This window comes from Lonchura striata, chromosome Z (assembly GCF_046129695.1).
Source record: "Lonchura striata isolate bLonStr1 chromosome Z, bLonStr1.mat, whole genome shotgun sequence".
In the NCBI taxonomy this organism is placed as follows: domain Eukaryota; kingdom Metazoa; phylum Chordata; class Aves; order Passeriformes; family Estrildidae; genus Lonchura; species Lonchura striata.
The window spans coordinates 2,718,743-2,745,950 of record NC_134642.1 but is presented as its reverse complement, the minus strand read 5'-3'; the positions used below and the strand labels follow the sequence as shown (position 1 = coordinate 2,745,950).

General features: G+C 37.5%; 1 protein-coding gene across 3 annotated transcripts in view; it reads left to right on the top strand.

Annotated features, from left to right (window-relative positions):
- The first annotated feature begins 2,221 nt into the window (after nt 1–2,221).
- The window catches only part of LNPEP (leucyl and cystinyl aminopeptidase), a 51,806-nt gene continuing 26,819 nt past the window's right edge, over nt 2,222–27,208 (top strand). The window contains exons 1-5 of one of the 3 annotated variants that reach the window (XM_021535523.3): nt 2,222–2,446; nt 18,837–18,943; nt 21,018–21,858; nt 23,875–24,013; nt 26,671–26,802. In XM_021535523.3, the coding sequence (XP_021391198.2) occupies nt 21,041–21,858; nt 23,875–24,013; nt 26,671–26,802 (1,089 nt within the window). In that variant the 5' untranslated portion in view covers nt 2,222–2,446; nt 18,837–18,943; nt 21,018–21,040. Of the gene's footprint in view, nt 2,447–7,863; nt 8,036–18,836; nt 18,944–21,017; nt 21,859–23,874; nt 24,014–26,670; nt 26,803–27,208 lie in introns of those variants that run through there. The other 2 variants (XM_021535524.3, XM_021535522.3) reach the window with 2 other exon arrangements.

Genomic DNA, 27,208 nt, shown 5'->3' with positions numbered 1-27,208 from the left:
TGTGATATGTTAAGGGATGTCTGAGAATATGTAAATGGTTATTAAAACTCACTTAGCTCTGTGCCAACATTAAGGCCAGTGTTAAACTCCAAGGATGTAGTGTGAAAGATGACTTTGACCTAGATTGTGCTACAAGGTTGTCACCATAACTAAGTCTGTGAAACATGATCATCAAGTGTGAAAAAGTGCACTTCTAGGTTTGTGAATCACAGAGAAGAGGAAAAGGACTGCGCTAGCAGCTGGGTTCTTGTGGGCCCCTAGCCCTAGTCCCTTCTTTACTCAAGAAACAATTAACCTCTTTTTAAAAATTATTTTTAAATAAATATGGGACATTTAATTTGTGTTAATTGGAAGTAATCAATTTCCATTTTCTCCTTTCCCAAAAATCAGTGTTTAAAAATTTCCTGTTTTAAGAAAAAAGCTTAACCAGTCAGGTAATAGTAGGATCAGAGCTGCAAGGGAGCAGGGGGCAGGTAAGTCAGTAAGGAGGCACACATATATTGAACACATATCATTTATATATGTTCTTTTTGCAGGTTAAGTATAGATGGCCTGGCCACTTTGATCCACGTCAGGAAAATTTTATCCCAAATTGATGGCATGTGACATATCACACCATGATTCCTTTGCCATCTCTACATGCAATCCCTCCCTAATGCCAAGAGGATTGCAGTGGCTTTAGGTTCACAGTGTTCACCTTCAATTTTATGGCTCTTTTTTGATGTTCAGTCATAATCACAAGCTTTTGTCTCTCATGTCCCATCTCCTCTGGGGGTACAGGGGGTGGCAGCAAGTATTACTGTCACCTATCAACACTTAATTATAGGTAGTAAAACACATTGCAATAAAGACAGTAGTACAAGATGCTATGTAGTTATCAAGTATTACACAGATTACGATGTTACAATGCAATGTGCTTTACCAGCAAACATGTACAAAATGTCCACAGAAGTAAAAAGTGCCCTGAAAACCATGGGAAGTCCTCTCCTTAAGCTGGAGAGACCCAGGGCCTTCGAAAGTTCACAGCTGCCACGATGCCACTTCCCACATGTGTCAAGCAGAAAACCCATAAATACAATATTTGCAGCATTTTTGAGTTCCTGAATTTGTTTTTGAAGCTGTTTTTACTGCTCTACTTTTCCCACAGCAGCCACTTCTAATGATGTTTCAACACTTCCATATTTTATGGTGACATCCACCGTGGATGCCTGGTTCTCTTTCACAAAAACCAGGTCCATTTTGTAAAATTATTTTATACAAATATAATAATTCATTGTTTTGATCTTCTGTGTTTGGTTCCTGGAACACTATCCAGTCTTTCTTTGTGGCATCATTTGGCCACATTGAACACAATTGGTTCTGCGTTTTGATTCTTGTGCCTTGCACAGCAGAACACTACCTGGATGATAAGGGGATTATTTATTTAAATAAAAAGTGTTATGTGTAGTAGATATAATTCGTGCCGTTTCTAGTATGATATATGTGATATTTAATATTTGGAGTATACACGTTTGTATTAGAAGTCCCCCTCCCACCCTCACAGGCAAAACTTGGTGTTATGTTGAAACCCGATTTTTAAATAAAAGGATGTGGCTCAGCCAAGAGATGGGCCATGTCTGGAGGGATACGGGGACATCATCGCGTGAACGACCCGAGATGGATATCATGGAAATCCTCGGGCAAATACATGTGAATGCAGTGTTCAGTAAATTTCATCAAGGGATTCAACAACTCCGTATACTGAATTGTTCTTCCTCGTAACCAAAAAAGAAAATCTTATTAACCTATGGACTCTGAATGGAAGAAAAGACTGACTGCTGAAATCTTGGCCTCAGGCGGAATTTTCCCTATAAAAACTGCTTGTGCCAGGATGGAGGTGTGTGGGCATAGAGAAAAACCTCTGCTGAGGCTGACCTCTTTGTTGCACACCCAGGGCCGACCCCGGGCTCGGTGCTGCTCTAGACAGAATTTGATTGCAAAATAAATATTTTATTTTTTCATTTTAATTCGGCTGGACAAATTTTCATTTATAACAAACGCGCGGTTAAACTGCGACGGCAGGCGCGCGGCAGGGAGCTGCAGGCAAAGCCGGCCCGGCAGCATCCCCGCCGCCGCGGCCCGGGCCCGGTGCCGCCGCCGTGTCCGCCCGGTGCCGCGGCTCGCTGCCGCCGGTCCCGAGCCCGCCCGCCATCCCCGGCGTGAGGCGGGCCCGTGCGGCGAGGAGGCGGCGCCGCGGGCCCGGCAGACGAGGAGGAAGCGAGCGCGGAGGCGGCGGGGGGTGGCCGGGGCCGCCTCGCCGGAAAGCTCCGGAGCAGCTCGGGAGCCGCGGGCAGGGGGCACGGAGTGAGCCCGTCCCGGGAGCATGCGGCGGCAGGAGGAGGAGTGAGGAGCCGCGGCAGCGCCTCCGCGGAGAGCTGCGGGAGGAAGATGGAGCCCTTTCCCAGCGGTGAGTGCCAGCGGTGCGGGACGGGGCCGCGGGGCCTCGCGGCGGAGGAGCTGCGTGCCCACAGGAAAAGCGAGAGCCTTCGTCGTCTTGCTGCCCCCGCAGTCCGCGGCTTGAAAATTGTCTGAGGTTAATTAGGGCTAGCTGGCTGGCAGGCAGAGGTGAGAGGAGCTCCCTCGCTTTCTCGGCGCTGTTGCGCTTCTCGCTGCCCGGCTCGCCGAGGCCCGTGTACGCCAGGTGTAAAGTCGCCCTGCGTGGCCCCGCTGCAGGAGCCTTGTAGGTGTCTGCAGTTCCAAAGCCGTCATAATTCTGATGGGAAGTAGGAACCAGACCCGCTGCTCGTGGCGTTTTCCTGACCGGGGCATTATACCCCCCGCCTCCCCACCCCACCCCGAGCGAAAGGAGAAATAAAATACAGAAGTGTCAGCGGTGTACGAAATAAGTGTTTTCAGGGTGTTCATGAAAGCCAGAAAGCTTTCAGAGCTGCCCGTGCATTGACAGAAGTGCTTGAAATACCGAGGTGGTTGCATATGCTTAGAGATAAGCTGGCATCGTGATACAGCCGTGTGTGTGTGCATCCTTGGCTTGTGCCTGAAATAAGCCATGAAAAGTCCGTGTTGCTTCTGCCTCTACTAATAGAATTCTGCAGAGAAGGAAATGAAGTTCTCAGATCAAAGTGAAACTGAAGCGTGTTTGGTTAGATTCACGACCATGGCCAAATATGGAATTAGACAGTGGGTAAAACAACAGCCTTCCGGCTGAAAACGCAGCACTTTTGTTACAGGTGGGATTTGGTCTGTTGAATGACAAGCATGTTGGATAGCCATTGCTAAAATACCAGGTAGAGTTTGCTGTGTCGTATTTTGACTACACACAGTGATCTGCCAAGTCAGAGGCAGGTTTTTTTCTGTATTTAGGTCTTTTCTGTATTTATGTCAATTTTTTAAAATGTCAAATCCATTAAAAAAACCCCCCATACACTAAAAAATAAATTTTCTGTCTCATGGCAAGGGGATTGCCACTGGATGATCTTTAAGGTTCCATCTAATCCATTCTATAGTTCTATAAACCATGTTATGAATCTATAAATATATCCTCATTGCCATGCATTTCCCTGTTCTCAAGCACATGAAATATCTCCTATGATTTGATGCTGCTGTTTAGAATCTTAAAGAAACTGAAGGTCATGAGCTCTGGGCATATTTTGGTGGCATAGCTAGCAGGAGAGACTTTTTCCCTCTTTTTTTTTCCCCCCTCTTTGTATTGTCATGCTAAAATTACAGTTTGTACAAGCAGTTGATGTTTTGGCTCTCTAGATAATCCTGGCCTGAGTAAAAGGTCTTTCAACTACGGCCTATTTCAGTCACAGGGTTGTATTCTGCATTCGTGTATGCATTGTAGAAAGAGCTTGTGTTTAAGAGTAATGCAGTTTGGGGGAGAATTTTATTTTGAAGTCATCTTGCTAAGGCCATTCCTTTTGAAAGAGATGAAATGTTTTAAAGGCCTGTTTGACATAATGCTATTCCTGCACTGCGTAACAAAACATTTCAAAAATGCTGCTCCATGCAACTGGAAGAAATGGACCTGTGTGCCTTAGCCTGTAGCTTAAGGTACCAAGAAGCAATATTCATGCACTAAGCTTCCTGATTTTGTTTCCTGAAATGAAAACCCTGCAGATGGTGGTAAGACTGGAAGAAAATTTGCTGCTGAAATTGGTCAGTAAGTTTCCTCCTGAAAGCTGGCTCTGCTGGAATGGACACCACAGAGAATCTGCGAATATTAGAGCAAAAATGTTGCTCCTTAATTCTGATGCTCTCGAGGCATGTTTGGTGCTCAATGGCAGCTGCAAAAATCTGAAGTGAAGAGGGTGCTTACATTATTGGCTTTTTGAATAGAATTTTCATTTTCATGCCTGGTGGTCTGGAACCTGTGGGCATAATATTTTTTCAGATAAACTGTGTTTTTGTTTTGTCTTACACAATACTTATGAGTTCTGTTTGTGAGTCTATGTTGACTTCCTGTGCAAAGTGCTGTTTAAATTCAGAAGAAAGCATGCCTATCACAGGAAGCTTACATTATTTTACTTGTAGATCACTCAGTTCTTTGGGGTTTTTACCCTTGTAAAACATGGGGAGGAGGGAACAGACTGGATCTGAAGATTTTGCAAAAGCATTTTAGTTGGATTCAATACCCTGATGCCCACTGGGCAAACTATCAGTGAGGCAATTTCTTTTTTTTCTTTATGGAAGTTGAGCTGTGTCAGAATGGGTGTGTATCTTAAAATAGACTTTTAAGGCAGCAAATGCACTAAAGTGGATATAAATTCCAGCTTTTCTTGTTCAGTATTTGGTTGGAATTTTTTTTCTTAAATAAAGGGAAAAAACACAGCCCTAATGCATTTGAAAAGTGAAAGAAATCCTTATTATCCTTTCTTTAAAATCCTAGTGGGTATGCTGAACTCATTACTGTTTGAAGAGCTTCTCCAGTGAAAATGCTCTAATAAATTTAATTTTTTTTTAATTTCTTCTCTCATCCCTGTACTGTAAATTTAGTTTTGAAGCTCTTTGACAAGATCTAGGCTGTGTCTTCCTCCTTGCCTAGGAATTTAGGTGGAGATGATGTATGAGGTCTCTAGCTCTGGAAGAACAGTTAATTGCATATTTATTTTTAGCGCCTGGAATAGTTGAGTTAATCATAGAATATCTCAAGTTGAAAGGGAACTATAAGGATTGTTAAGTCCAGCTCCCTGATGCTCTCAGGACTACCTAAAACTAAACCATATAACTAAGAGGGGCATATAGAAATTCTGCGATCTCTGGCAGGCTTGATGCCATAACCACATCTCTGTTCCAGTGACCAACCACCTTCTCATTGAAGAATATTTTCCTGATGTCCCATCTGCAGTTCTTGAAAGTTATGAGTGCTACAAAGTAGTAAATGTTCTAGAAATGGTTATTGGTAGGATTTTTTTTTTTGAGATTGATTCCTCTATTTTGCTTGACTGTTCTTAATTTGAGATTTTTCCCTGAGAATGAATAATCAAAGTTTGATTAAAAGTTCATGGAAGTCTTCCTTATAATTGTTGCACATAATCTTTTCCCCCTAAATTGTATGGTCTCCCATTCCTTTGAATTCTGCTCTGAATCAATGGGCAGAATTTATTTATTTTGACTAGTCATTTGTTACCTAAACAGTTTCAATAAAATTTAAAGAAAGAAAACAAACAAACAAAAAAACCCCAAAGAACAACAACAAACAAACAACAAAAAAAAACAACAACCAAAAAACCTGAAAGAAGTGAAATACAGATTAAAGGGAATACGTAATGTAATGTTGGACATCAGTACAAATTATTTTGCTAGTATTTAGCTTATTTTTAGATTGTATGTGTTTCTGAAAGGTCATTTAATAATTTCCTATTTAATACATTAAATATGTCACTTCTCTACTTGACACAGAAAAAAGAGATAGAAGTGAGCTATTACAGAGATTTTCATTTAAGACCGGTGACATGCATGAACTTGAAACTGTAGATGGGATAACTTGAAAGGATCTGAAGTGCAAGTAACACTCACTTTCACTAACATTCCTGAGTTATTTTTATCCTTTTCATACACAACACATATAATCTTTGATATTAATTACATGACTAAATTGGTGAACAAAATAAAGACTGTCATGGATAGAAGTGAGGGGTTTTTGGAAAGTACAAATAAACCAAGTTAGGTAATGTTCTTGACAAAATTAAAATGTCATTTGCAAAGTATAGTTATTTCAGGTAGTTCCTGTCAATTCTAAAATGTTTTTGTTCTTCGTGTTAATTTTGTTCAGTACAGAAGTATATTGGAGATTGCAGGAGCATGTTCTTGTGTGCATAGCTTTAATTCTATTTGGGACAGCAGGCAATGCCTTGACTGCCAATGTTTTACAATGTTGTGCTATGGAGCAGAAGGGTTCCTTAAACTGTTACTCAGTCCTTCCTAAACAACAGACTGAGTGGTTGTTTTTTTTTTGTGGTTTTTTTTTTGTTTTGTTTTTTTTTTTTTTTTTTTGTATAGTAGTAGATGGAAAACATCAAAGAGGTCTGTTTTTAATGTCTTTTTTTTCTGTCCTGTGTTTTGCCTCTTCCATCAGTTATTACTGGAAAAAAATACTTACTTGATCTGTTCCCGAGTGTGAGTTCTACGTTGTCCAAGCACATTGTGCTGGGTCATAGTTTTCAACAAGGCCATGTTGTAGTATCTGTGCTTGTGTTCCTGTGTCAGCTCAGCTGAACAGGAACCTTTTTTTCAATGTATTGGGTATGTGTTTGATTTTACTGCTTTGCTGTGAACTCCCTGCCATGCAATGGATGTTCAGAAGGGGAATTCAGTAACTTAAAGAATGTCTGAAGATGAGAGTGTAGGTGCTCACTATTGATCATTTGTTAGTGTTTTTCCACTAAGCAGTTGGTCTTCACTTGCAGAATGAAACTGTGGAGTATCTGTGTGTTTACTTCATAAGTAAAAAATGATGAAAGCTAACCTCAGTATCTGCCTGTAAAAGTGTTCCATGATTGTCTTCTCATCTTTTTTGGGAAGATGATGTAAAGTTGAGCAAACATGTTTCACATTGCCAGGGCTGTGTGAATGTGTGCTACACAAAGCCCTGGAACGACTGCCATAGAAAAATAGTAGAAACAAATAAAAGCAAGGATAAAACCACCTCTGTTTGTTTCACTAGTCAGAATACTTTTTTCATATTAGACAGGCATTGGTGTAACAATTACATACAAAGAAGCTGAATTTATCTTTATTTAATGCATCCTCTGATTAAAGCAGTGCTGAAACTCAAGTTTCTCATATTTTACTCAGTGATGTAAGAAAGTTCAGTGAATTTACAGTTCTCCTGCACAATTTTTTTTTCATTAAGGATGAAAGGAAGGATTGTGTAGCAGAGCAGAAACATTAAGTTTTCTTTATGATTGGGAGCAGTGTTATTCTTTTGTCTGTCAGAGAAATATATGCATGGCAACTGCTGCTTAGACTTCTGTCCAGGAGTATCTTAAAATAAGATCATATTAACTTCTAAAATAAACCAGAATCTTGTGTGGTCTGGGTTTTAATTGCCTCAATTAAAGAGTACATATAATACCTTCTGAAGTTGTGTTTTGATTACTTGTGATACTGCTTGAAATAGTGGAAGTACATTAACCTTTAATAATCACAAAAAGATTGTGTGCCTTCTTGCCCATAGAAAGGTGGATACTCCTGAAGGATATTTGGAGTAAGGAGGGGAGGGAAGATGCCTGGAAAACTCATCTGGCTGATCACAGAGACGGGAATTTCAGGGTAATACGGCGTGTTGGGTTCTGCGCAGTTTGTGTCCCTAGGGCACAGCTGACACTTCAGTGCTTCATGAGTGTTGTCTTAAAATAGATGTTCAAGGAAGACCTCAGAGCCCAGCTCTTCTCCTGGATTATTCAGGGCGTGCAGTAGTCTATTGAAGCAGAGGTCTTCTTTACTACATCAGGTGGAGAGTGAAGAAGTGGAATCCTGATTCCACTGAACCACGAGATGCTTTTAATCAGCTGTTTGTTCGTGTGGAAATAAGGTGAGTTTTGATTTTGGGATTTGTTTTTTTATTGCAGTCAAAACTCTCACTAAGATGTTTGGAGGAGTGTTTCGTAACTAAGCATAACTGTGTGCAGAGAGCTTCCCCTTGGTTGTAATTGCTCTGACATTGAAGGAATATATTTTGTTAAGTGGAGTTCTTGTGTAAAAATACTTCTACCACAGTGCCATTGGCTTTTATGGAGAATTGATTGTGTTCAAAACTAAGAATGTGCCTAATTCACCCTAATTCACCTACTATTTTAGGGCCTAATAGTGATTTTTATTTAAGCCTTTCTTTTGTATAGAAACTGACATTAGTAGAACCACATTTACTGGTTTTCATGCATGAAAAACAAAAGTTCTGGACTTCAGCAAGACTTGTGTTAGTGGGAGACCAAAATGCTTTGGTATGCTTTAGAGGCCTCATACTTCTGACTTGTAAACCATTATAAGAGAACAACAAGCAGTAGGTTTTTAGAAAGTGGGCCTGTGAAAACAACATGTATAAACTGTCAGTTGCTGTCAAAACCTGTGCTTTTTATCATTGATGGAGATATTAATGATGCTTTAGTGTCTCTTTTGGAACAAATGAATGATCAAAAGTGTCTTGTTATATTATGAGACTGAAAAAAATGCAGATAGATGTATTTTTGCTCTGTTAAGATGATATAAAACTTACCCTGTCAGGAGTCATAGGCAGTAACCTCTAGACATTGTTGTGCCTTGCTTTCTGTGAACTGAGCTACCAGTTAGGGAGCAGTGAACACGTAATGTGTGCTTGCGACCTGTTTGGTATGGTTTGAGTTGTCATGTGGGTATTCAGTAACTGTAGTAAGCCAGAAGGCATATTGGGTTGCCTCTGTGGGGAGTGAGTGTTCAAGACAGGAGGATATGATTCCATTAATTTATTGCTAAAAGCAAACATGAGAACGAAAAGATTCAGCAAGCATCAGTTTGTATATAGTACGTCAGGTTCTATACCTGTTAGATGTTTCAGAAAACTCTCAAAAAAAATTTTTTTTTCAGAACAACTGGAACCAGCAGAGAGATGTTTTGTATCCTCAGCTATGATGAACCTAGTGTTTATCAGACATGAAATTAATGGACAGGTGTTGTGAAGAGGATAGTCAGCAGTTCTGAATGTGGGAGTTGAGTAACTCAAGCAATCTGACACACAACTTCCTGTGTGTCTCTTCAGATTCAGGACCTTTTCGTTAGAACCCCTGTGGTTAAACATTTTATGTGATTTTAATTGCAAAACATGCCTTTGGTAAGACCAGAAGCAGGAAACTAAAACAACCATATTTTATAATTAAAGCCAGAAGCTTCTTTCCTGTACGTTTTTTGTTCAGCCAGTGGCTGTGGGTTGAACACTGCCTCAACCTTGTGGAAGGTTTTCCTTCTCAGTAGTAGCCAAAGAGGAAAGTGTCATTTAAAACTATTTCCTCTTTCCTTCCCTCCATTTCCCCTGCATTTTCTTATAGCAAACCTAACTGGTACCAGATGTAAACATGAAAATATATGGTTAAATGTGAACAGATGTGATATATATCTGTTGGATATCAAAATCCAGACTAACCTTGGTTTGGCTAGCTTTAAATTCTCCTCTTATTTCCTCTTAGGTCCCAATAAAAAATTATGACAAAAATAAGTTACAATTTTTTGCCAGTTGTATAGGTGGAGTATTCAGTAAATGATATACTCACTTTTTACCCTTCTATGATATTTTCTTTTTGTTGATAACAAAGAAGTGAAGATTTGAAAAGAAGTCTCCATAGTAGCCTGACTGTTTACAGTTAAATCTAACTGGTAAACGGTGAAACGTAATTGATCCATGTAGTTATTCAACCTGGGGTTCTGACAAAGAAAATGCAATGGTACTTTGGTTAAAAATCAGGAAGAGACTTTCAGAGAACCTTTTAGAAGCACCCAAGACTAATAAACACTGACTTCCTTGAAATTACACTCCACGCTCATGTTTCTTATGGCAACTTCAGATAAGAGGTGGTCTTAAAATACATAATCACATTGTTTTAATTTCCATTATACAGTAAATTAGCAGGGTTTTGTTCCAGTCTATGTGCAGAAGCTTGTCATTACAGTATTTATTTCACACACTCTTTCCAGTGGTTTGCTTTGTTTTTGTTAGCTGAGTAAAGGTTAAAACTGTTTCCATGCTGCAGATAGATGCAGGTTTGAAATTACACGAATGACATTGTGTACTGTCCTGCTTTAGTAAGAGTAAATAATTTTCCATGTAGAATTGAATTGTTTTCTTGCTCAGAAGGAAGTTAAAATGTATGGAATGATTAAGGAGACATGGTAGAGAAGAGGAATGATTAGGGAGACACGGTAGAGAAGAAGGAAATCTTTAGTAAGAGTCTTAGCTTAACTAATGTGTTTGTGGACGTGGGCATTGTTTGCTGAACAAGCTTGTTGGAAAAGATAAGATAAGCTTTTCTTCATTCCCTCCAAACACAGAATTTTAATGGATGAGTTGGAGAAAGCCCAGGGCATAACAGTGCAGGAAGTAATTCGCATTATAGAAGGAAGAGCTAAATTAATATGACAAGGAATAAAAACCATAAACAAACAAGTTCTTGATGCATGCTGAAAAGACTGTAAAATTAAAAGGCAGCCTTGTTAAAATAACTGCTTTCTTCAATTCAATAATTTTTAATGTCTGATGTGATGTATCTGTTGATACTTACCCACAAGAAGAAATAGTGTAATTCAATATTTAAGTGTTAATATAGGGATGTTAATCACTGCTTCTGCTAGAGACAATTTTGCAGAAAGTTTTGAAAATATGAAGATTTTTACTTGTTTTACTCTTTACTTATGCTTTACGTATACATTGTTCCAATAACAAAGTACAGTATCTTTCAGAAATTAGATTCCATAACTAAATCTTCAGGGTGTTTTTTTCTTTGCCTGTAAATTTGTGAACTCAAATTTGAGCATGTCTTTAATTTAAGGAGTTGTGCTTTTCTCCTGTAAGATCCATGCAGCCAATCTTCAGAGTTTTTGTGTCGAGTTCTGGGTCCAGAAGGGCCATGAGTAATTTGCTTTCATGAAGATTGTGAATAAATACAACTTTTTGCTTGACGATCCTCCTCACACTTGCTTTCGTCCACAGGAAGGAGGATAGAACTAGAAACATCACTGCTTGCCTGACCCATAAAAGCTTGAGGTTTTAGTTAGGATTTTGGATGGGTTTCCTGATGAACTCAGACATTTGGCATGTGATCATCAACAGCCTGTGCCAGTACCCTTACATGCTTTCTGCAAGTGAATTTCTTTGTCCCAATGAGCAAGCAGGTGGCAGCAGGGGTTATTTACTGACCATGCTGTAAATCAGTTGTCTGTGAGGAAAAACAAAACTGTTATTCAACAAAACTTCTGTGGAGTGATATTTTAGAAGAACAGAAGAGCAATTTTAAAAATTAGTATTTGTTAGTTAAGTATTTTTTCTGCTTCAAAGGTTTGTTTTTTTTTTTAATTGCTTCCTCCCAAAATTTTGAGGCATTTCTTTACAAGCTGTGACCAGACAAGACATATACAGTGACAGAGCAGGGAGAGGTGGCAATTAGAAAAGCTAAGTGAGTCTTCTATCATTGCATGGAAACCAAGGTAAGCAAGGAGGTAGTTAAGAGTTTGTGACTTTTGCAAGCTTTCAGAATAAGGAACTACACTAATTCCTGTGTTAATTGCTTCTGGAAATAGGCAAACATTCCTACTGTGAATCAGTGAACATAGTATTCAGAGGAGAAGTAGGAAGATCTTGCTCACATTTTAAATTATTTAATCTTCTGCTGTGTAGCAGCAGTTGGATGTCCAAAACTGTTATGAAAGGAGAAAAAGAACAAAGAGGAAGATGGAGATCAAAACAGTGTCTGTATTATCCTGAACACCGGTGTCTGGGAAAGGATGGTGGGATGTGCTGAGGGGGTGATGTACCTTCTGTTAGGGGAAGTGGTGGGTGGGGGAATAGGCCCAATAATGTTTAGAGGGATGTTTTGTCAGTTTTAACAGCTAGGAATACAGTATGGCATCAGCAAATAAATTGAGACGGCCAACAGATTGTGCAATTTTCTCAATTAGATCAGATTTATAGAATTTATAGCTAATATTAGAAGTCCTCATGCTAAGCATTTATCAAATCATAGACTCATTTAATTTGGAAAAGACCTTTAGGATCATGGATTACAACCATTAACCTAACACTGGCAAGTCCACCACTAAACCATGTTCCTTAGTGCCACATCCATGTGTCCTTACATACCTCCAAGGATGATGGCTCCATCACTTCTCTGGCCAGGCTCTTCCAAAGTTTGATAACCCTTTTGGTGAAGAAATTTTCCTAACAGCCAATCTAAACCACACTTGGTGAACTTGAGGCCATTTCCCCTTGTCCTGTCATTTGCTACCTGAGAGAATAGACCAACACCCACCTCACTAACCACCTTTGGAGAGAAACTAAGTAACTTTGAAAATTCCTATCCTGCTTAACTGTGGTTTGTGTTTTGATGTGTTTTTGGTTTTCTCCAGAATGTGTAATTCAAATGTAGTGTAAAAATGGGAATTTTCTATATTGTATGAGAACTGGCATGAAGTTAAGTTATTTAACTCAGCATTTTGGCTCTACATTTTTCCTTATTATCTGAAGTCACTTAGGTTTAGAGTAATTTACCCATTGATAAAGTAAACCAAAAAGAAATATCCCAAACCAGATTTAACCAAATAAGAATTAAATTTCTGGATAGAAGACATTAAATCTATATACTGACCTCAGTTCCTTCATCATGAACATTCAGCAGTAACTTTAACCAAAGTTCTGCTTTGTTTTTATCCCTATGAAGAGAAACTGCTTACTGATCATAATTTTTTTTCCAGAAGTAACAGCAACTGAGTGTTTAAGTTCTTTAGGTGTTTTGACCCTAAGCCCATACAGTAACTCACACTCTCTGAGAACTGGGTATAGAAATGCATAGATGGGGAAGTTGCATCTGAATTGTGGCTTTTGCTTTTCAACAAGAAATTAATTTTAGACTCCTGTTTGCTTGTTTCTTATTTCTTTTAAATAACCTACACTTTACCTATATTTGATGTATTTGAACTGCAGAAATCTTTATGAACACAGCCTGGGTATTTTCACACAAGTTTTAAATTGAACAGCTACAAAAGCAGAACAGCTGAAAAGTGGAAATCTTAGTGACAAATAATTTTCTGAGTATTTTTGTTGGTCTTCACTGGAGTTTACATATAATGAAATTGGGAAAATGGCTTTATGGGCCAGGAAAAAAGGATCCAGGAACACAAGACACTGCATGACTGTTTTGGGAGAAATTTGAGGACATCAAAACATCTGCTGCATAGAGGAGAGTGCAGATGAGATGCTGTTTTCACTTGGACTGCTGAAATTCAAAGTAATTAATCCCAGAAAAGGTCATTGGTGAACTATCAAGTGACACGTTTATCTCTTTTTTAAACCTCTGTTTTATAAAAAAGGAGAGTGGCCTATGTCTTTAAGAGCTGGTATCATTAGACAGCTATTGTTAAGCACAGGCTTTGATTTTATTTTTGTGTTGTCTGCATCAGTGATTTCAGAAATCAGACTGTCCATGCCTGTGTGAAAATAAGTTTATGGTACTTATTCTACAACTTCAAGACCTGTTGAGCCATTAGAAGCCTTTTGTGTTCAGTTAACTTTTGCTCAAACCTCTAAGTGCTGCTTCTGACTACCTACCACTGAAAGCATCTACTCTCACTGCAGCCTAACCTACAGGCCATACTAAATCTTTATGCCAAGGGTTGCCTTGGAGCAACTTACTCTAAATGCAGCTAAAATAAGAGCAAATATCTTTAGAGGAATTACCTCAATCCTAAAATAGATTAGAGGGTTTGTAAACTAGGGAAAGCAATTTGGATGTTCTTTTTTATAGAATGATGCTTGCTCAGACTGTCCAGAAGAGCATATCAACAAGCAATGAATGAAAAATTCTAAACTAAGTTAGTTCAAAAATAAATACCTCTTGGACAAAATCATATAGCAGTTCTCCTAACTGTTTATAAGCACAGGTCTGATCAACTGTTACTACCATTTCCTGCTAAATGTATAAAATGTCTGCTTTTTTTTTTTTCTCTATTTCAACACTTTTGTTCCTTTTTCTGTTTTTCTGTTTTAATCAATCTACAGCAACCACTGTGTGCTGATTTTGACTATGCTAATGTACACAATTCATCAAGGAAAAATAAGACACTAGATCACAGCAATTAACAGTTCATACAAAAGGCAAATTTAATCCTTAAAAAATGGTTGCTAGGTAGTAGCAGGAAACCTGCGGTGTTGGGAATAATTGCATGCTGGGCATGGAATATTGCTAGCAGATAAACTACAGAAACTTTCAAAGACTATCTGTAGCATTACCAATACTACTGAGTGTTTATTTTTCAGTGCATCTTTTTTTGTACATTGAAGACTTTTTCTTTGAGGTAGTTGGGTAATCGGTGAAATAGACTGAAGGTAGTGCTAAGGCATTGTAAAGGGTTGTGAGATGTGGCTTCATATTTTTTTGCTTTTTGTGGGGAATGGAATTGCATGTAAAGTCTGTCTGATCATCGGTGTTTTGGATGTCTGTGGCAGCAATTGTATTGCACAACTCCAGTCTGGGTCCAGTCAGTACTGTATTCCTCCTGTTAAATTCTCTGATTGAGCAGAGATGGGAGGCAGTTCTGCTTCAGAAGTAACTCTGGAGGTGGTCTCCTTTCAGATGTCAAAAGGTAATGCAGCTTCTATGTACTCATACTAAGTGTTCAGGTGGATTGAGGGGCTTCAACCCGTAGTTCTGGAATGACCACGAACATTAAGATGACAATCACTTCTGCATATGAGTGCGTCTGTTTATCTGATTGCTTAATTGTCTTTAAAAACTTAGACTTCATATTTATACTCAATGGTAAGAAAGCCTGGCTTTCCTTTGCTAGCTGCTGCTGCTTCATCAGCACTGAATTACAGTTTAAAGGTTAAATACTAGTATGGTTTATTTTAGTCAGTTGATTTGAATGTCTCTTGTATAACTGTTGTTCAGATTTTGAAATGCTTGCCTGAGCAAGCAATCTGTCATAAGCCCTGTTGCAGAGCTGAGCTGAGGTTATTTCTGATTTGACCAGTAGGTTTTGAAATTGCAGTAACACAGAAAGCGGCTCTGAATCTGCGTCCAAACATAATAGAAGGCTTTGATAGCAGGAGGTTTTTCTGTCTTAAGTGCTTATTTGTAGACTGAGCATTTACTGGCACATATTTGTATTCTTTGAGAATTTTGTGGTAAAAAATTAGATGTCACCTAATGATCAAATAATGTCATCTATGTGGTCAAATACTGTGCCAAATGCCTTATATAACAGCATATAGATAGGACATAATAGATATATATGGATCTGAATGATGCCTAAATAAATAGGGAAGTGGGACTGTGAAAAACAAAAACCCGTATTGCTTTAGTAATCTGTTCAGGGGTTTTTTCTTAAAATATTTCTCTTCCACAAAACTGTTGATAAAAAATACTGTCAATTTTCTGAGTTGCCACTTCTGTTTCTTGATCTTTGTTTTTTTTTTTCTCATTTTATTTGCTGAAGTAGTTGAGTAGAGTGTTGCTTCCTTCTCTGCTGGATTTTTGAAACTAATTTCTGTCTTAATAGGATATGCAATTCATAAACAACATTAGCTAAAGTTTCCAGCCTAATTTCATCTTTTGGTTTAGAAATGTGAAGTTTATATCTAAGAAAATGTTAACAATTTACATCTTAAATGTGCATTTTCAAAGTCTACCAATTCATATGGGTTTTGCTGTCAATTAAACTTATTCTTTGCTGGCCATTTTATTCCTCATCTGTTGAAAAAAAATCTGATCTACAAATCATATTTTAACTATTCTTCTGGCTGTTCTTATTTCTGTTTACTTCAACTCTAATGCTGATGTGCAGTAATAAAAGCCCTTAACTAGTGATGTTTGGAACAAGTGCTTTTTGATCTCCATTTTCAGAAAGTAATTTCACTTTCTGAAATATTTCCCACCTTTTGGATTTACAGTAGTATTTGGAATCAAAATTTTCTTCTGAATGCCTCTGTATTCCAGTTTGAGTATCTGTGACAATTAATCTGTTTTAGCACTCCCCTTCGGGCTGCCCATCTCTCTCCCCTCAGACAACATAGAAACAATCACCAGGGCAATTGTTTTGGGTGAGAATAGGTTGTAAGATTTGGAACAAGTCTCAAGCAATGATTCCAGCATGAGGTGCACAAATAAGAGTGAATTTTCCCTTCTGTCTTCTATAAAAACATTAATATTTGGCAGTTCAGAACTGGGGGAATTGATCTGCTGCTTCCTGTAAAGTAGAATTGGTGAACTGCCATTAGTAAGAGCAGAGCCCAGGTATATAGTTTTAGTTTTTACAATTCTGTTAAAATTATATTTTTACTAAGTAACTTGGCTTAAATAAATAGATTTATGGCTTTTGTTAGTTATATGTAAAAGTTGGGCGTATGCTGAATTTTATTTAAAAATTCCTCAAACTTAAAAAAGGTGAATGAATACTATATGCTACATTGCTTTTCCATACTGGAGACATTTGGTGTATTAAACATTTCTCTGTCTCTATCTGCCTTCTGTGTGAAGTTGAAGATGCAGATTTGCATCAGACAGTTCAGGAAGAAAAGTGTAAACCTTTAATGGTGTTTCCAAATCCTTAGTGCCTCAGATGTTGTTAAACACATTTTAGATGAATCTTTAATGTGAAAAATCACGGTTTTATTTCTACAGTCAAGTCTAGTCTTTCTAGAAAAGAAAGGAGCATTAAGATTTATTTTTTTATGGTGACAACCTTAGTGGTTTGTGCATTTAAAATGTTGAGATATTTTAAACTTAAACTAATAGAAACATGTAATGCTTCTGAAAGCTTGTTGAATATTTGTTATATACTGTTCTCCTGTAGCTTGTTTTGTTCCCTCTTGCATGCAAACTTTACAATGCAAGTACATCTGGTTTTAATTGAGTCTAATATTTCATCTTGTTCTGGTCACTAGCTTGACATGACTGCAGACATAAGATATGTGTGAGAAATTTCACTAAGTAGGTATATTTTTGGTTTCCTCTCTTATAAATATAGATGAGTACTGCACTGTGTGTAATGTCTTAATCTTTTCCCTAAAAAAACGGATTATGTAGCAGTTACACCTGTTATTTTTAAACTTTCTAGAATCATGTCTGCACAAATCATATTACCTCTTAAAGACAGTGCAGTTGTAGCAGAAAACTTAAATACATTTGTCATGGCTAATAGGTTCTTTTTAATTTGTGGCGTTTCTAATTTTTTTTTTCAGATACAATGAGAACTTACTATTTCACTAAGCAAAATGTAAATTTTAAGTTACAGTGAAAACATTTTTTTTATATCTGATTTTCAACCTTTATTTTTTCTTTCTTTTTCTGGGTAATAGTTTTACTAAATTTACTGCTTTTGATACGAAAGAGGGCAGTTATTCTATATGTGTAATTATTTTTGCAGAATTCCTTCATTGGCTTTTCCATTTGACATAATGTTAGTTACTGACAAAGACTAAACAACATAAAGAGCAGTAGCATTTGTACAGTTTTGTATCCGTGGCTATGTATGAGTGACCTGCTTCAGTCATAACTACATTCCTTTCTGCTTGTCCCAACTAACATTCCTTTCTGCTTGTCCCAAAGACCAAGTAAAAGAGAGAAGGTCAGGTTCCATGTACTCTAACCAGTCTTACTATTTTTACTGATGAGTTAAATATACATACAAGCGTGCATTTCTCTGTTTGGAGCGTGCTTACATGCCATACACAAAGTATTTGCAAGTGCTCATAAATGCTTCAAATAGTTCCTCAGTCCTGGAAATAAGGAATTTTATGTTGTTTGCTAAACCTTAACAGTATAGAACTAATTCTGCAACTCTCAAGCATTAGTGTAGCCTTTGTTTTTTTTGTTTTAAACTGTGTGACACAGTATTTGGCCCAATAGCATCTTCTCCTCCAACTCACTTTACCTACCTGGTGGCAAGCCCATTCACATATTAGGAATAGCATACTCTGATCTTAGTACCTGTGCTGAAATCTTCAAAAGTGTTTCAACACTACTTCTAGCTGAAGTGGTATTTGGACAGGTACATGAAGACAAAAAATATCTTTAAAGGGAAAAAATCCAAAGGCAAAGAGTTCAGAGTTTATCTGAGTGTTAAAGTTTTAAACAAATTTTCTGTGGTTCATCTCCTAAAAATGTGTTCTGTGAATAAAGAAAATAATAAAAATACTTTTGTGTCAGGATAAATAGCTCTAGTAACCTTTTGATATTTGGTCTGTGTTCTTTCCAGTGGAGAGTAGTAGTCTGGTAATACATTTGATATGCACTAAAGTTTTGATCTAACAGATTTTGATTACTTCCAATTTGTGCAAATATTTCTGTAGAAATTGCCTATAACTGTTGTTTGCATAGAAATGAATGTCTCTAGGTATTAAAACTGTTGAATTGTCTTGAAGCTAACTTCAAGTTTAACTTTTCTATCTTAGTTTCAATTTGAGATTTTTAGTGTAATTCTTTTTAACTGAAAAAGTTGTTAGTACCTGCATGCGACTTTGAAAATACTGTCTTTAGAAGGAACTAATTAGAGAATAAGCGCCTCAAAAAGCAAACTGTTGTCTAAGCCTCAGAGCTGATGAAACCTTATTTCTGCTAGATTTATGCACTTTATCTTTCTCCTCCTTCCCTCTGCAGTGCCTCCCCTGTCTTCTACCTCTTTTGCTGGCCATGCAGCTGCACATGCCATGGCTGGGGTTGGAGCTGTGTTCTGATTGACTGCTACCTTTTGGAGTGGTTAAGATGTGAGTTTTAATACCTGCCTTTTCTACAAAGCAGATACGGATTTGGATGTCTTCTATCAGCAGCCGGTTGTTTTGGGGTGGGATTACATTAGGACTTGAGGAAACTTGGTATTGGGTCTGTTTTCAGATTTGATTGAAGCTAGTCAGCCGATTTCAAAATCAACCAGGTGAAGGGAGGAATAAAGAAATTGTGTTAAAAGTTGTAGTGAATTCTTGATAAACTGTTCTTGAGGAGAGGAATTGTAGAGTTTCAGCTGCACAATACTTTCTTTCCACATTTTTCCCCTCTACTAGTTTGCCTATTGTTTTCACTTCTAGTTCAACTTAGCTTTCTGTCCTCTCAGTTCTGTGTGGCCCCCAATGTGACATGCAAGTGCACATGCTCCCTTGTGAGATCATGGTGCCAGACCACTGAATGCAGCTGCAGCCTGAAGGCTGGCATGTGAGCACTGTACATGTGAGCAGTGCCATAAGAATAGAAAATTATGGAAGCTTTTGCCTAGAGGCTGGAGCAGATGACTTCCTGAACTCCCTTCCAGCCTCAGGTATCTTGTGACCCTCTGATCCTATTCCTTCTTAGAGCAGGTAAATCCAAGTTTCACCAAACTCCCTGTTTTTATACATCACTGTATCTCCTGTTCAGGTTGACCTAGTGCACCTTTCTCTTACTGAATTTTCTGGGGAAGGATTTTTTACTTTCTTTTTACCTTATTTTAAGGCCCTTTTAATTGCTACAGTTACTGACGCTCCAGTTTTTCTGAGTTTGTGGCGTTGAAGCAGGAATTCTTGATAAGTTTAGAGTGAATGTTGAAGAACTTAGTATATCTAGTTTGAAAATACTCTTTCCATATTTTCTTTAAAATGTTTTATTTTCACTTTTGAGATTTTCAGCCATATAGAAATTTGACTTTAATAAAATGAAAAATAAAATAAATAATCCATTGGAGGAGCATTATATTCTAGGTTGTTTATAGATTGGCAAAATGTACATTCTTGTTGGAAATTAATAAAAGTTAGCCTACTTTATAGTAAGTTTAGATCCCAAGCAAAAATCAGCTTTCTTCTTCTGGAAGCAAATAATGTGGAATACAGAGGTGTGATGTGAATGTTGCTCAGCTGACAGTAGACAGGCATGTCTTAAAGAGATTAGGTTCATTTCTGAACCCTTGTAGTTGGGCAAAACTATTGTCCAGTCCATTGCATAGAAGCTGTGACTGGAGACTAAATTAGCTAAAAGATAACTTTTAACATAAACAGTGGAAGATAAGATCAGAAGTTTGATCAAAACATAACTGCATGCTATAAAAATGTTATTTTAAAATTTGGTATGACTCTCAATTCCTCATTTAGAGTCACTGATCCATTATGTATTAAGGACAAATTTTATGGAGGCAAACACTGATTTGTCTTCTTAGATGCGTGGATTCTTTCAAGGATTGTAGCTAGATCATAAATGAAGATGTCAATTGGAACTATAATTTTTATACTGCTATTTTTGTATGAGAAATATTTTTATCTTTTTTGCAATGTTTCTGAAAAATCAAGTCTAAAAATGTCTAATAGATGTTTTACTTTTTGTCTGCCCTTGCATTGGCAGATTTTCTCCTCTGCTAAAGAACTCAAAAAGTAACATATTTGAAACACTTCTAGAACTGTATTGGCTGCTGTGCTTTACTGTGCAACATAAGAAATAATCCAACTTAAAGAATTTAGTTATTTTACTCAAAGTTGAGTACAAATACAGTTTACTGGAGTAGAGGAAATGCAGCCAGGCCAATGGCATCAGTGGGCTGGTAGAGCAATACAGTGGTCTAGCTGACCTCCAGTTATGGTGTAAGATGCTTTTGATTATGTCCAAGGAAAGCATCCTTTTGAAGATACTGAATGCAAAATTAGGGTAGGCAGAAAAGCATAGAAATATTTCCAGGAAACAAACTTAGGAGAGAAAATGGAAGAGATCTTGACAGTGTATACTGTAAAGATGTTTCCTGTTCTTTAATTCACTGAAATAGCTTTGAGGTGTTAGACTCAAGCCTGTTGTTCGTGGTGTAATATATGGTAATTTCTCTTTCAGATCGAATCCAGCTACCCAGGAATATGATTGAAAACAGTATGTTTGAAGAGGAGCCCGATGTGGTTGACCTGGCAAAAGAGCCTTGTTTACATCCACTGGAGCCTGATGAAGTGGAATATGAACCAAGAAGCTCCCGTCTCTTGGTGCATGGCCTTGGAGAGCATGAAATGGATGATGATGAAGAGGATTATGAGTCATCAGCAAAATTGTTGGGGATGTCCTTCATGAACAGAACCTCGAGTCTGCAGAACAACATGTCTGCATATAGACAAAATCCAAATGGATCATGCTCAGTGCCCTCTACGAGGACCATGGTGGTTTGCACAGTTGTTTTTGTGATTGCATTGTCATTAATTATAGTGATTTATCTTCTTCCCAAGTGTACATTTACCAAAGAAGGCTGCCAGAAAAAAAATCATACAATGGAACTAATATATCCTTTGGCAACGAATGGAAAACTATTTCCATGGGCAAAAACTAGACTTCCTTCTGATGTTGTACCACTGCACTATGATCTTGTCTTACAGCCAAATTTAACTACTCTGAAATTCGCAGGCTCTGTAAAAATAGTGGTCAACGTCCTCCATGTAACTCGGAAGATTGTACTTCACAGCTCAGGACTTAATATCACCAAGGCAACAATTACTTCTGCACAAGGACAGCAAGCAAAGCCAGTTGAATTCCTGGAATATCCACTGCATGACCAGATTGCACTCATGGCTCCGGAGGCTCTCATTGCAGGGCAGAATTATACTGTCAACATGGAATATTCATCTAATTTATCAGACACTTACTATGGCTTCTACAAAATTTCTTACAAGGATGAGAACTCTAAGCAAAGGTATGCCCTCTCTGTTCTGTCACTTCTAGATTGTGTTTTGATAATAGAGGTAGAAAGGTTGCTTTTTTTATTGGACATTTTATGCAACTTGTTCCTGTTGAGAAAAATCAGTCTTTTATCTCTTGATTAATCTACTTGAAAAATGTCTTTCATGGATGAGTTCCTTAAGTCAGGGCAGCCTCTCCTACAGTGAAGTGTACTTCAGTATGGAGGCTGTAGTTAGTTGTAGTGTGGCTTTTTTGGTTTGTTGATTTTTTTGTTTCTTTCTTTGGAAATTCTTAGCACATTTCTTGAGCCCTTGAGTCTCAAGGCAGGGACTGAGGAAACAAAGTCCTGTCCTCATAGAAAGAAGCCAGGTTCAGGACCACCAGAGGAATCCAGCAGGGCCCAAGGAGATGCATCACACAGTCCTGAGGCAACTGAGAATTGTCGTTGCCAAGATGTTCTGAGTCTTATGAAAATGTCACAGCAGTCAGGCAAATTCTCACGTGACTGGAGAAAAGAGAAACATCACACTTAATTTTTGCAAAGAGCAAATTAGTGCTTTTTATCAAGAAGATTATTAAAAATTGGCCCTCCCTCCCCACTTCAAATGGGCCTTATGTTGGTCACATACTTAAGAGTGTTCATGCCTTTGTGGGCAAGTAACTATCCATGCAGGTCTTCTAGAAATAGTGTGGTGCAATAAAAAAAAGACAGGAAAAGCAGTGTGGGTTAGCTAAGCAACTTACTGCAAGCATTGAAAACATGCATTCCCATGAAGTAAGCAGATGTAAGAGTGCAGTGGCAAGTGCACAAGGCAAAAATTACCTATATGATTGAAACTCGGTGGATTCTTTTCCTATTCTGATGTAGCTGCAGCTTTATTTTCTGTTTGTATTTACCATAGTAGAAAGAAAATGATTAATTGTTCACAGAGGAAAAATATGACCTGTCAGTAATTTTTTGAGATTTTGTCCCACTCAGTCCAGTGCTACCTGCTTTTGTTCAGGATCAGGATGTTTATGTTGAACATGTTTTAGCCTGTATGTTTTTCAGTAAATCCTTTTCAGATAACTCTTTAGTGATCTCATCATTTCCATTGCTTTGCTTGCATCATCTTTTTGCAGGGGCATTGTCTCTGTTCATCTGTTTTCTGTAGTTTTACAAATACAGACTACTCTGATAACCTTTGTCGTTACTATACTTTCTATATAAAACTTAATCAATTGATTTTGGAAGAAAATATATTTAGTTTAGTTTTACTTTCTTTTGGATATTTTTATACCATTTTTTATACCATCTTTATATCATTTGGATATATTTTATACCAAATAGAAAATTACAAAACGACTTGTTGAACTCTGTGTTGTCTTGCAGGTGCAGAAGTCAAAGATGCTCTCCATCAAAAGCCATAATTTCTATGGCTAGTTAGTATAAAAATAGTGGAGAAGGAAGGTAGACTCCTGAGAAGTTTTCTTGTGATATTAATAGCTGTTGGATTAGAGACAAGACAACTTGGACTTGGACAGAATCCATCCACTAGCCAGCACAGGGAGCAGGCATACAGTTAGATGAACTTTGGGAACATCTGCAGGAAATGGCCAGGCAATTAGATGAAAAAGCTTCCTTGCAGTCATATCTATTGCAGAGGTTTCCAAACTCTTATTTCCAAACTCTTATTTGCTAATTTAATTTTTCAATCTTCTTTTTGTTCCCTCTCTTTGGAAACTGGCTGGCTTATATTTTGGCAATTGTTTTGTAAGTGAGTTATTCCGGGTGCATTCTTCTTTGTTCAGAAAGCAAAAAAAGCCAAGTAGATTACTCCTGAAATAAGTATGTTATTCGTTTTTAAATCAAAAATTGGAATTAAACATTTACTCTGACTGGCCCAGCCTTATCATTTACTGTTCAAAAAGCTAATCCTATAACAAGCTCTTAGAATGTTTGGGAGGGAAATCACCGTTCTATCCTAATTAAACTGATATTTATGTCTTTAATAATTTTTGTTTTGCTGTTCTCCACTCTTCCCATTAGGTGGTTTGCAGCAACTCAGTTTGAACCTCTGGCAGCAAGGTCTGCTTTTCCATGCTTTGATGAACCAGCATTTAAAGCTACTTTTTTAATCAAGATCAAAAGGGATGAGAAACTTTCCACTCTGTCAAATATGCCAAAGGTACTTGTTTTTGAAGGGCAGTTTTAGTAGAGCTGCTGCCTAGGTAATTAATTTCAGTGTTTCTGATTGTGGTTTTATTACATCAGTGTCCAGGTAAGCTATAAACTAACTATATGACTCTGTCAACTCTTTTGTTCTCAAAGACTTGAACTTCATAGAGAAAACAACTGTTCAATGCATTGCATGGTGTATGATGTTACTGACAGACAGTTGAATGACTGAAGGAGTCCTGTTGAAATTAAATGAACTATTATTTTGCAAAGGTTATGTTGTTGGCGACATTGGTCTCAGCAGCCCTTAAGGTTTGCTTTCTAGTTTTCTGTGTTTGCTGCTGCTGCATGTGTGCAGAGTATTGAAGTGCCTTCAGCAGTAGTTTGTGTAAGTAGCGCCAGTCTTTGTGAAATACATGCCTGATCTTGAAGGATGTACTTCTGTGGCTGAATGAGGGGAGGTGTGGTATGAACACAGACGGGGTCAGCACCAGAATGTGAGTGAGGAATCTGACATTCCTTCACCTAGAATTTTTCAGACAAAATCTTGTAAGGGCTTATCTGAATTTTATGGTGATGTTTTAATCCCTTACGCCTTTGACAGACCTTTATGGGAGCCTAATTCATTTAAACAGACAAGAAAGACTAACATTACCTAGTCTGTGTCTGAACTAGGTATTCTCTCATCAAAACACCACTATTTTTCACCCAGCAGAAACTCAATACTGACATTGATCTAATCAGTAATGAGAAAATTGCGCCTTTGATGTTTCTGATATATTTATGTACACTGTGCAGCTTGGGTTCCAGGAAGCTGTCAAGTGCTCATGCAGATGCCTTGTTTTTGAAAACCAAGCTAATAATGTATGAAACAGTGACAACCTTATGAAACAGTATCTTTTCACATTGTACAAACATTTACTTGGATTTGTAGTGATTCTTAGCAATACAAGAAGAAATGAACTCTGGTGGATCACTCTTCTGTTTTATGTAAACAAGAAAGGGTGCTCACTCACTCTTCTCTGCTAGGAGCTGGGCAAGTGGCTAAGGAATCTTTCAACAGCCTCCCAAGTTCTTCATGTAGAGAAAGTAAATGATGGTTTAGCCCTGCTGCATACACCCACAGATAGTTCCACTGGTCAGAGCAGGGTGCTAATAATGCCAAGGTTGTGGTTTAGAGCCCCATAGGGGGCATTCACTTGGACTTGGATTCCTTGGTCCTTGTAGGTTCCTTCCAACTCAGAATATTTTATAATGTGTGCAGCAGACATTGATGAAATAATCATCTATACCTACATGACCAAGAGATCTCAGAAGTGGGCCTTGTCAGCTAGTGAGTACATCAATAACTTAGCAACATATAGTGTTTGACATGGATTAAGGCTAGAAATAAACTGCATATTTTGGGCCTAGAAAGATACTTTTTGTGGTTTTGTTTGTCCTGTTTTTGGTTTGAGTGTGTTGGGTTTTTTTAAATAAGGATAACTAATTTTTAAACCAGTTTAAAAATTAAACTGCAGCAGATTTTTTTAAATAAACTGTCACCTCCTTATGAAACAAAAGCTGTAATAAAGGCAGAAATTTATGAATTCACTAAAGAAATTCAAAGATGGCATTCTGCTCATACAAAACAGTCAGATTAAATTATTATAGTGGTTATATTTTTGGGTTTAAAAATCCATTTCTCTTTAAGACTGACAGTTAAATTTTCAGTGACAGTTAAATGTCAAAACATTGTTTGGTTTCAAATGGTCTTGTCTAAAACTAAAGATATTGTTGTTGTTTTTTAAATGTTTATGAGTTCTGAAAACAAAATCATATATGAAGTTTGAGAATTTATAAACTGCCATCTCTGTTTCCAGACCTTTAGTATTCTGCACTATTGCAGTTTTAAAAATTTTGCTTTGTTCTTTTTGTATTTCATGTTTGTGAGGGAATACATAGGAAAGTACTTAAAGGTGTGTAGCATGCTTTTATAGGACTAGTATTAAAAAAACTGCACAAAAAGTAAGCTGAGGTACAGTGCAGTATATTACTTCTGTATGGTATCTTACTGTGTGCTCTGAAAAGTCACTTTTGTCAGTGCATGTTTGAGCTGGACATCTTGTTGCTTTAAACTAACTGAAGTGTTAGGTTTTCCTCAGTTTTTAAAATGCATTCTTTTTTGGTTTTTAAAAGTGCATCTGAGGAATATTTTGTTCGATTTTAAAATAGTAACTATGTCCTGTTACCTAGTTTTGCTGAGACTTACAGAATGAGACAAACACTTATTTCAGGTATTTTTAGTAGGCTATGCTGAACTGTGTCTCTGGTCTAGCCTAACACTTCCTTGAATTAATGCTGATCTATATGTTGACTTCGGATTACACTGGGACTTTAAACGCAATCTAAATTAGATTAGTTTCTCCAAAAGAGTAGTTTTTTGGTAATACTCTGTAATAAAACTTGATAAATAATTTTTGTATTTATAAGCTTAAATGTTTCATGTCTTCTTAAGCTTGTTACATTGTTGTCTCATCAATCCTTCTGAAATATAACAAAAATATAAAGATATTAGGTAAGCCTGCCTATAAACTGCATGTAGCATTAAATAATTATTTAACATTGATTTGTTTTATGTCTTAGTTTCCTTTTGTCTGCATTAATAATAGTTCACTTCCCCTGCAGAAAGCCACAACACCTGTGACAAATGGAATTGTTCAGGATGAGTTTTTTGTGAGTTTGAAGATGAGCACGTACCTAGTAGCTTTTGTTGTTGCAGACTTGAAAAACGTCAGCAAGGAAACTAATGGGACTCTGGTATGTATTTGTTTCACTTTAAGTTCTGCTTCACTTTTCTCAAGCTGACCAGGCTACTAAACAAAACTAAAAGCTCCCAAACCAACAAGCAAACTGTCTGTTTTAAATTTATCTTCTTGGTTTCATTATACTCATCATAGGTAGGGGACAAAAGCCATATGCTATAAAGTGAGCTGAGGTGATACCAGACTGAATATACTTTTACAACAAGAGAGTCTGCATCAGATCTTGTTAAAAGTGGAAATTTACAAAATGTAAAATTCCTAAGAGCTTTCAGAGCTGGCAGCTTTAAATTCTTCTTTTCAATGTTTCGTCTGTGAGCAGTAATGTCACACAAATGAGGAGTTGCTCTGAGGATGTAAAGAAATGTGGCAAGTTTCTAGGAACACTTACACATGGTTTCAAG